Consider the following 10,823-nt stretch of genomic DNA (forward strand, 5'->3'; position numbering starts at 1 on the left):
GATGCCTTTCCCTTGGGAGTCTCCTTTTTTTTTTTGCCTACGCAGTTGTCTGGGTAGTATGGATGTCTGTGAGTGCAAACCACACAGAGAAAGACATAAGATTAGGAATTCTTTCCATAAAATAAAAGTATCTTTTTATAGTAGTTTTCATTTAAACTAGTTTAAATTGAACCAAAATAAAYTGAAGTAAACTCATTAAACTGAAATATTGCTCTCAACATTTCTGGTAAATCTAACAAGTGTACAGTTACATACCAAAACCAATGACAATTAAGGCTTTTATATATTATATATATATATAAATACAAATATATATTTATACATATATGTGTGTGTGTGTGTATATATATATAAAAAAAGTTTAGCTGATAGCAGTGTTGGATACTTAGGCAAAAGGCTCTCCAAATGCTCGAAAACTATGTTAGATAGCAGGAAAAAAAACCTGCTTCTGTCTTCCTCCCTAGAGCTTGTAAGTTTTTTTTTTTTTTTTTGATTGTTTGCTTTTTGTTTAAGTGTTATTTTGGAAACCTGAAAATGCTGGAATTCAAAGGATTTTTAACTATTCCTTTCAGCATACCGCTGTTTTATGCAAACTGTAATCTTCTGTCCTTAAAATTACGTGACTTCTCTTTTAAGTTCTGAGCCACAGTGTGTTGCTCTTGAGCTCAAAAAGAGCTAAGCACACTTGCCTAATAAAAAAAGAAAAAAAAGCAGGTCAATTTATTTTGAAGATTTAACAGATACCTTGTTAAAAATCATAAAATAAGTCTTTGTTTTTGTCTCTGRAGAATTGAATTAAAGCTTAAATTGAATATTACTTGTGAAATATAACTGTCTGGGGTATACATCATTATTTTCTTTTGTTTCTGCTTGATTAGCCCAATTTCAGTGATGAGTTCAAATAGCCATTCTCCTGAGTAARACTTACCAGCTTACCTTTTTCTGTTTTTTTCTTAAATGCCTGATATTGAAGAGAATCAGTTACCTATTTCAAATAATATCACGTCACTCGAAGTGATTAAAAAAAAAAGGATTTAGTGTTTGTAAAAATATTTGTCTTAAAATAGGGAAGTTTTCCAGTTAGTGTGAGTACTTAAGTATAGTTTATAAAGTAATAATGAATTCCCTGTKTATGTATCTTTTTTATTTTTATTTTTTAACTTTTCATGGCCTTTTATTTTTGCTATTCATGTAGCTTGAGTCAWGTTTATACTATTAAAATAGTTGGCTTGGAATTCTGAATCCTAGATTCACTTTTTCTGAACAGCACTGTCGAATTTTGTCAATATTAGCCAAAATTAAAAATCTCTTGGTTCATTATTAWTAAAGTGGTAGCTTTTCTTGCAATCTCACTGTTTTTTTTCCTTTTTTTCTTTAGATATAAAACCAGCTAATGTGTTCATTACAGCTACAGGGGTTGTAAAACTTGGAGACCTTGGACTAGGACGATTTTTCAGCTCCAAAACCACAGCTGCACATTCTTTAGGTAAGTGAGTGTGTGTTTGTGGGTGGGAGGGTTGCAGGTTTTATGTTTTGGTAATATTGTGCCCTCTCACTTAAACAAAAAAACTCTGCCATGCTAAAGCTTTTTAAAAACATAAAATGATCAGCACCATGGACAAATACAAAAAGCTGTAATGCTGAAGTGTTGTCACAAGTAGAGCTCCTTGTTTTTCTTTGTTTGAATCACTTAATATATAGTGCCTGCTCAGAACAAGTCTTTAATGCAGTAGCATTTTTTCCTAGAAATACTAGGAAAAAGCAGTGTCAATAATACTGACTTTTTTCTTTTAGCATTTAAATTTTAATCAGTGTTGGAAAGAATATGGTAATTTCATGTGCCTGTATATGGTTGATGTGGTTTGAAAGGGCTAAAGTAGAAGCTTTTCTGCTTTAAAAAAAGGAGTGTAGTAGATTAATCTCAAAATGACAGGACAGATTTGATTAAATAATTAATTTTGYCTGTGCCATAGTGACCCCTTCTCCCCCCCAGTAAGTACAAGATTGGAAAGTGGAAAAGAATCACAATTCTTCTACAGTAATTACATAGTATCATTGCAGTCATTCCCTAAAAAAGTATTATAAGGTGAAATTTCTCTCTGTAAGATAAATAGATTGAGGGTAAATCAGTTTTGGACTTTGTAGGCTGTAAAGGCATTTATAAGTGTGTTTGTATGTGTGCGCCTGCACACGCACGTGTTCCAAAATGCCCTATTTATGTTTTGCTACCACATTAAAAARTCTTTATTTCTTTTCCAAAAAACTCATAGCTTTTTGAGTAGGATCTGAGAACTTGTGGAATCTATAATGATTAAGAAGCCTTCAAAGAAAAGAAGATATCTGTCATATTTTTTAAGTGCAGGCAACTTGACACACTGTGGAATCTAAGTGGAAGAAAAAGAGAATTTTTGTAACTACAGTATATGTCTACTCTAAAGAGAAATATAAGGTTCTGTGTTTATAGTAGAGTGATGTAGCTTTTTAGTTAGGAAAGCTATTTTTTTCTGAAATCGCTGTTTTTAATGGTTACTGAATTCAGTCTAGGTCACTGAATGCAAAAGGTATGGTTTTAACTTTTAGACCCCTCAAGACCGGGGCTATTTATGGTAACATCTAGAATTGCCAGAGGACCTTAGCTGATAGCTAAAATTGATTCACATACTGCTCAGAGACGATTTTTAAGAAATGACAGTGACCATACTGTGAGCAGGCATTTGAGTCTGTGACTTAGGTGTTTTTGTATGCTTGACAAAAGTGTATAATAATAAAAAAAAAGAAAACATTCTTGTGACTTTTAAAAGTATTTAATAGTATTTACAATTCCTATCTTAGGGCCGTAGAAGGGTATGCAGAGAAAYGTGTTTGTTCAGATGCAGATGGTTCTAATTAGGCTGTGAAATGTTAGACCTCCTGGATAAAAATGTGCCATATTTATCCTCACATCTTAATTAAATTTATTCAGATTGTTCCAGTTATCAATACACTACTGAAAAAGAGTATTGATGTTTACCCTGTTTATAACATACCTGAGATGTGGGTGATACTTGCATTAACAACCAAAATAACCATTTTTAGTAAGGCAACTTTGTTCACCTTACATCCCTACTTCTCTGTCTCCCAGAAAGGCTCTGGGCACTCTTCTGTGCCTTCCAGTTTTTCTCTATGTTTTTATCTTTGGGGTGTGCTGATGCTGATATACGTTAACACCAAGAAAAATTGCTCAGATCTGAATGGAAGGACTCAAGTCAATTGCAGACAATTTCTGTGTAGCAATTTATACCTTTTTTTATATATAGGCTTTATAAAATTTTCAGTAGCAAACTAGATTAAGGCTTTCAGAGATAAAGAAATGTACTAAAATTTTCATTAGCCACTGCTTGTAACTGCTAATTGTGAATAATACTGATTAAAATACTTGGTGATGGACCATTTAAAACTAAGTAATTTACTGGACAGGGTTTAATGTTTAATGTTCTTAATGCTTTCTATGCAGCCTTATCAAAACAATGGAATTTTTATGATAGCATGAATACACCTTTTTAAAGATGGAAAATATTTCTTACAAAAATCCAAATGAAAAGAAGGCATTTTATATYGCTAATCTTAGACAGACTAGGCAAATTTCTTAGCTTCAGAAGACCTTATTAGAAAGGTGTTTCAAGAAGTATCCAAGAAAGACTTCTGATTCCTTTGTCCTTATTGTTACTGTTTTAAAGGCTGAATACCAGGCCTTATGCACTCTAATGAAGTGGCACTGCTGAAGCCTGCTTATGGTACTGTTAACTAAAACACTGGTAACTAAAACACATAGTTACAGTTCATATTTAAGTGTCTCCTTAAGGTAAARGAAACTGATCTTCCTCTTTGAGTTAGACCTGTACCTTTTTTCATCWTTATTAGTCATTCTGTGAATTTAAGTATTGTCCATATTATAGTAATACACTTAAAAATAAATTAAATCTTGGTGATCTACTGTGGCTTGGCAACGTCTGTCATTTCTACTGTACCCCTACTCACAGCATAGAGCGATGTTACAAGGGATTCAACTGTAAAACTCATGCAGGTTGTGGGGGAATAGAAATGCATCACAAAAAATACACCCAAATACTCATTGACTCTATTTTACATATGCATCTCAAACCCTGCAGAGAGCTTCAGAGCTGGTGTTGAGGTGGTGGTATGCAGCACCTTTTTGCTGTGAGGAGAACAAGGTGCACTTTCATATTCTCTGCTAAACTATTCTGAWAATCTGCACTCCTTTTGTAGGAAGACTGGCAGGGGAAATATGCAGCTGATTCATCACATTCATCAAAGAAGCTGTATTAGAACAGTTTTATTTTGCATACGGAAATCTCAGATTTCTTACAGTAATCTGAAAACTAAAGGTTAATTACTGCACTGTTACTATGCTGCAGTATAAAATACTAAAGAAATTTGCAGATTGATTTCTGCAGTGACACCATTTGCGTAATGTAGGCTAGACTATAGAACTGCTTTGGATTAGTTCTTTACTTTAGGTCTGGTGTCTGTGGTTGAAGAAGAGTCTGTGTCTCTTATCTACTAAATTTACCTTCAAAAAATTACRATTATGGAGAATTTGTCTTGCGATTGAAGTTATTTCGGTAGTTAGTTACCTGCAGTGTTTCATAACTGGCTTATTTGTAGCCTAGTTYGTCTAGCTTTGACCGTTCATCCTGMTAAGCACCTGCATGTTGTATCGAAGTCTATATTATAAAGTTCCTATGCTCTCTTGGATAGTAAGTCACACTTAAAAGTTTTTTCTTTCATTTTTTTTTTAACAAAGTGCCCTAGTTTTTAAAGAAATCAAAACATAAAAGTTTTGTTTGCAGTCCTTTAGGATCACTTCAGGTTACTTCTGTATTTCTTAACACCCTCCCTAAACTCTGTCATATTCAGATGCATGGAATTTCAGTATTGCATATCCTGGACTTTTTACACAAAATGAATAGAATTAGTCTRCTCCTATTTGATAATGTAATATTTATCTAATTGTGGAACACTGTCAAAGTCTTTGTGAAGCGTACTTAAAGGTTCTTCAGAAAAGAAACAGATCTATTTTGCTAAATCACAGTCATTTTCTAAAACCAGTCTATGTAATGCTGACTCATCAGGTGTTTATTTTGTATAAGTATTCTTAACATTTACCAGACAAACTTTTCTCACAATTTAAAATATATTTGATAGCAATTAGTTAGCTACCGTTTTGCGCAAGTCCTCCACGCGTTATCAATTTTCAAACAAACTTTTTCTCAGCAGCAATGCACGTTATGCACGTGTGCAGGTAATCAAAGGGARCGTTCACATTCTAACACCCTTTTCTGTAATGGTTTCTTTGTCTCTGCCATTTCCATTACTTCTGTCCCCTTCTTGGAAAAATAGAAAGCTTTTGTAAAGAAACAGCGTTTCCCAAATGTCTGGTATCTTAAAAGGAAGGGAGCTCCAGAGCAGCAGCAGGGTCTGAGGAAGCAGTTTACTTGAAGCCTGGTCGTTTTCAAGGAGGTTACCACTAAAGCTTGCAGATTATCTGTGATGTGGAAATGCAGTAGATAGCGTTGAAGTTGCAAATTTTATTCTTTAAAACTATAGCTACCTTARTGTATTACATCTTTGTCTTGTACTATCCCTCTTTTTCAAATTTTTCGGATCATTAAAGAAAGTATCATGTCTTTATAATATTGTGATACATATCTCACGTAACAGAGAAAATAATGATCTAGAAAGAAAGCATGCATATTATTGAATCTAGTAACTGCTTGCCAGCAGTATACTGCTATATGCTGAGGTTGTTGGTGACTTTGAAGAACAGTTGCAATGCCTTCAGTAGTTTCTGGATGTCAGAACACTGATTCTTCTGTGTCATGTGCTGTTAAAAACAGTTTGAGTAACAATGAGGTCCAAACCTTTAGRTTGTTTCTGTGATTTCAGTGATTATATACTGTAACTTCTGTTATTCCTCACTTGTTGCTCATTGGGGGCTTCAGGCTGTGTTGCAGGTAAGATGTTACRCTAGGCTAAACTCTGTAAAGTGATAGCATTTGTTCTTCTCTTTCACTATCATCAATCTTTCAYRGCCATATCAGACCCCTAACGTATCAGCAGCTTTCCCAGAGCTACTGGTTAAAATTACCTTTGCTTTTGGTAAACTATGAACCTTCAAACCTCTGTGTTTTCAGCTGCCTCCTGTGGATTCTGCGAAGCCTCTTTCGGGCACATTGCTCACTGCCAGTTACTTGTTTTATGTGTTCGAACAGGAAAGGCAGTGATTCTGTAACGAGTGAAGAACCAGATTACTAYGAGATTAGTTTTTGTTGTTAAATGAATTCTACCAATAGAGCATCTGAATTACTAAATCAGTACATTAATTCATAGATGCAAAATACAGCTGAAAGTTTAAAAGGTATCCAAGTTTACAAATCCCAGGAAAAAAAGCGAGGACTTTAGCAGGGAAGTACTATAAGGATATAATAACACCAAAGCAAATGTTGTTTAGTTACAGCTTCCAGTTTTAACATAACTGTTATCAATAGCAGTATTTTAATGTATGTTTACTATGTTAGAAAAACAGAGTAATACTCTTCACTTCTCGATATTCTAATGGCAGTTTTGAAGTTGCAAGCCACTATCTGTATGCCTGTTCTTTCATTTCCTTCTAAAAAGACCATCCTTCCTGGCCATCCGCTGTTGTGGGTGAATGAGGGCCCTGTGAGATTAAATAGTTTTGAGGGTCCTTCATCACTTTGAGGTGCCTTTCTCTATCCTGCTTCCCCTTGCAGGCCAGGGCCAGGGCGACCCTCTCCTTTCCCGGGACCTTTCCCTGACACCCGCTTCTCTCCTCCCCACCCCCCCCCAAAAAAAAAGTGTGGTTGTACTTTGAGTTTTCAGCCTTTATAAAATGAGGGAAAGGCACATTGTCAAAACAAAGCTGTTAACTTTTGGAGATAATTAGATTAAAATTATTAATCTGATCATTAAGATTTGGAATAATTTACATACTCATTGCATCTCCATTTGCAGAACCCATATGGAGATGAATTCTGAGTAGTTGAAACTAAATCAGAAATGCAGAAGTGCCTATGATAGCCTCGTAGTTTGTGTTAAATAAAATCACATGAGGTTGATACTCTTCACTTTTGTGAGTGTGGATTTTGTACTGAAATTAATTCAAATCAGTTGGGTTTCATCATCAGGAATTAAATGTTTAAGAAGATATTCTAAACAAAATTGAAGTAAAAATCTTTATTGGCCAGTGATTTTTTTTTTTCTCTGCTGTTAGGCAGTCGCATTTGGGAGGGATATAGGGGTAAAGTTTAAAGACAATATATCAGAATTAAATTTTAAGAGTCGGGGTGTTTTTCAGGTTGCGTTTCTTCCGAGTACCTCGGGGCACGCCGAGGGGCAGGGGCTGGTGGACGCGGAGGGGCGAGCCGCCCTGGAGTCGCGGGTGCCGGCTGGAGCGCTGTCTGCGGAGGGCAGAGCTCCGAGGCGGCGCTCCGGCGGGGCCGCCGCGGCGCGGGCGCTCCCGAGCCCCGCGGGCTCCGCGTGGGCCCGTTTCGAACGGAGCCTTCTCGGGTGGGTGTGCTCACAGAAGGAAGAGCTGACAACTCAGTTAAAAACGCACAAAAAAACCCCGTTTACTTTGGAGAGCTTTCTGAGTTGCTTTAAAAGCAAAAACTGTTTTATAGCTGATTTTGGTAACTGGATATCAGTAGTGAAAATAAAGCTCTATTGGATGAAATGTGTACGCAATTCATATGTGTGTTTATCAAACTGGAGAGTCCTAAGCAGGAGTTGAAATTATGCATAGTAAAATGAATAAAATAAAAGATTAAAAAGAAACTTGGCCAGGAGTACTGCAATTTTACTACTTCATAACAGGATTTTTTTCATTCAAAAATTCTTCTGTATTTATTGCAGTTGGTACCCCTTATTATATGTCTCCAGAGAGAATACACGAGAATGGTTACAACTTCAAATCTGACATCTGGTCTCTAGGCTGCCTGCTGTACGAGGTAATACCGATAACTGCGCTGAACCCGCCTTCCGCCCCCCAGGTCACATCAAGTACTGTTTTAGGATCTATTTCTGTATTTCGCTGTTTAGAAAAGCATACAGCTTTGTGGAAAAGCTACTTTTCAGCTATTAGGTCTTTTGAAAGATATGTTTAGTGGTGAGGTCTTAAGGAATTTCAGCATATGAATTACTTTTTTTCTGTGAGTTATTAGAGGCTTGCCTTTTACTGGGCTTTCTACAAAAAATTTACAGGAATTTGTTGAAGATTGGGCATAACTGAAGGATTAATAAACAAATAATGACAGGCACATGTGAAAATTATTCTAGGTGTTTTAAAGGGCCTATGCTGTTTATGTGATTTTGATAATATGTGAGTTGAGAAGTGGTGGGACTGACTTAAGCATCTAACTAACGCTTGCTAAAACTGTGATGATTATTTTAATACAAGCTTAGTTTCTTTAAAGTTATCTAGAACTGAAATAAAAGAAATTGGGCTAGTGTGTACTTACTACTACCAGCTTGGATTAACTTTCAAGATAATAGCTTTTACTGTAGAGACATACGTGGTTTTTTTGTTTGTTTTTTTTTTCCTCCTCCTTCCTCTCCCTTGATTAGTTAGACTAAAATTAGTTGTTGATTTCTGTGTTAATACAATAAGAATTGTTAGGGATCACTCATGTAATTATAAATAATACTATATTTTGAAGAGGGAAAAAGATACAGGGCAAATTTGAATGGAGGCAAATAACAGAGATGTGAAGGATAGGAGGCTTCTAAGGCTGCTACATCTTCTAACTCCGTTGTGTGTCATTTGGTGATCAAAAGGCTGAACGGTTACGGTGAAGGACGCTGGTAGGAAATTTCTCTGCATCGTAGTACCTGCAGTGAAATCCTCCTGATCATCTTCCAGATTTTTTTTTAAAGAAAACACTAATACACCAACTCCCTCTTCTTTCTATGTAGGTGAAAAAACAAGCCCCCCRCCTCCGTGAGCCAGCACAGCTCACTGAATGCTGTTCGGCAGGATCAGCGCCTCCTGTTACGTTAGGATTTTGTAGAAAACTTTGGCACCTACTAGTATGCTACTAGTAGGTGAATTGTCTTCAGTAATGTTTAATATATTTTGTAATCAAACATGTTACTCTAAATATGAAAAGGGTAAATAGCTGTATTCCAGTTCTGAAGAGTTTGCTGATTTTAGTATAGCTGTTACTCCTAAATCTTTAGGACAATTCATAGGAATTAAATGTGGTACCTGATAGCAGGTATTTACAAGGTTAAATACTGAGGTGGAACTTAATTCTGTATTGGGATTTCTTGACACCAACCGTGGTAACTACCCTCAATTTGAATGTTCTACTTTACATGCTTGCGCAAGTAGGAGCCTGAAGATAGCAAATATCACCAGTGGATGAGGATATTTCAATACTACTGCTTTTTTTTTTCTTGTTGGTTTTCTTGAGTATTATTTTTATCTCAAAACAAACAAAAACCTTAACTAATTAATACATAAACACTGTGTTTTAAGATTGAACATTCTTCCATGTTATAAATTAAGATTGTCAGATCTCAATAATAGTTAATGTCTCACCTTAAAAAAATTTTTTTTGAGCTTGCTACTCTGCTGCATGCATATATTAAAAATTATGCCTGAATTTTGAAATTTCATTTTACAATGTGGAAAATACTAAGTAACTAAGTGTCTTCATTCCAGTGATTATCGCAGCATCTTTTATTGCTTTGTGGAGTTTTTTAAGACATTTTTATCAGGATACAGTTTAAGTTGACTTTCTTACCTATACTCATTGTAAGAATAGAACAATTATTAGGATTCTTACTGTTGAAATGTCTTGTATAATTTTAGCATGCAGCAGTGTCTCCAGCTACAGATTTTAACTTTTTGGAGGTGCATTTATTCTGTCTAGTTAACTTGCTAACTTACCAGCCCTTTTTTGATCATTGAGGTATAATATTTAAATTTTAGGTATAGTAAACTCAAAATATATACTTAGTACTTTTCTCATCTTTTAAAGATTATTTTAAAGAGGTTCTTAAGGTTATTCAAGCCATGAATGGACTATGACATTAGTCTGTTTATTATCAGTACTGTTTTATGCTGGATGTCTTTTTGTGATACATACTCTATGATTCTATTCTATGATTCTATATGCATTACCTGCATTTAACACTTTTTTTAGTATTGATTTCATGTTAGTATGTGCTCTGGATTCTCTCCAACCTAATTGGGGAAAAGCTGTGGCATGTTTATCACATCTCAATGAATGCTTAATTGCCATTAAGCTCCTCTCAGTTACGTTTTAATTAAAAATTTGAACTAATTTGCTATAATTTATGTTTATTTTTAAAAATTATTATTTCTAACTTATTTTACAGTTTATTCAATGCTTAGTAACATGGTCAGTAAGATTTTAAAAGTGTATTTTAAAGTCTGCTTTTCAGAGCCTCAGATATTTCTGAATCCTCAAAAACACTACTACTAGAGTTTTAATTGATATGCAACAAAGTAGACTTTACTAATTAAAATTAAGATGCTGTGCTTTTGCTACATGGACCTTTACATGGAAAAGTAGGTTTTACACATTTCCTTTTATTGTTCAGCGTAGCAATTGCATCCTTACAGGGTTGTAGGTTGGTGGCTTACAGTTCAAAAAAAAGAGGGGGGGAGAAAAAAAAAGAAAAAAAAAAAAAGGAGAGATAGCGAGCGAGCTGCCACCAGCCCCGAAGACAGACAGTGGGCTTTCGTCCTGCAGACACCCCCAGAATACTAATCA

At 35.2% G+C, this 10,823-nt stretch overlaps 1 protein-coding gene across 1 annotated transcript in view; it reads left to right on the top strand.

Annotated features, from left to right (window-relative positions):
* LOC146591423 (serine/threonine-protein kinase Nek7-like) overlaps positions 1 to 8,105 on the top strand; it is a gene marked incomplete at its 3' end in the record, with an annotated part of 52,750 nt that extends 44,645 nt beyond the window's left edge. Inside the window, exons 7-8 of the mRNA XM_085312947.1 lie at positions 1,379 to 1,486; positions 7,936 to 8,105. Coding sequence (XP_085169073.1) covers positions 1,379 to 1,486; positions 7,936 to 8,105 — 278 coding nt within the window. The remainder of the gene's footprint in view (positions 1 to 1,378; positions 1,487 to 7,935) is intronic.
* Positions 8,106 to 10,823: the final 2,718 nt, after the last annotated feature.

The sequence above is a fragment of the Rhea americana genome, unplaced genomic scaffold (assembly GCF_003343005.1).
Source record: "Rhea americana isolate MKP2758 unplaced genomic scaffold, rheAme1 scaffold_371, whole genome shotgun sequence".
Lineage (NCBI taxonomy): Eukaryota > Metazoa > Chordata > Aves > Rheiformes > Rheidae > Rhea > Rhea americana.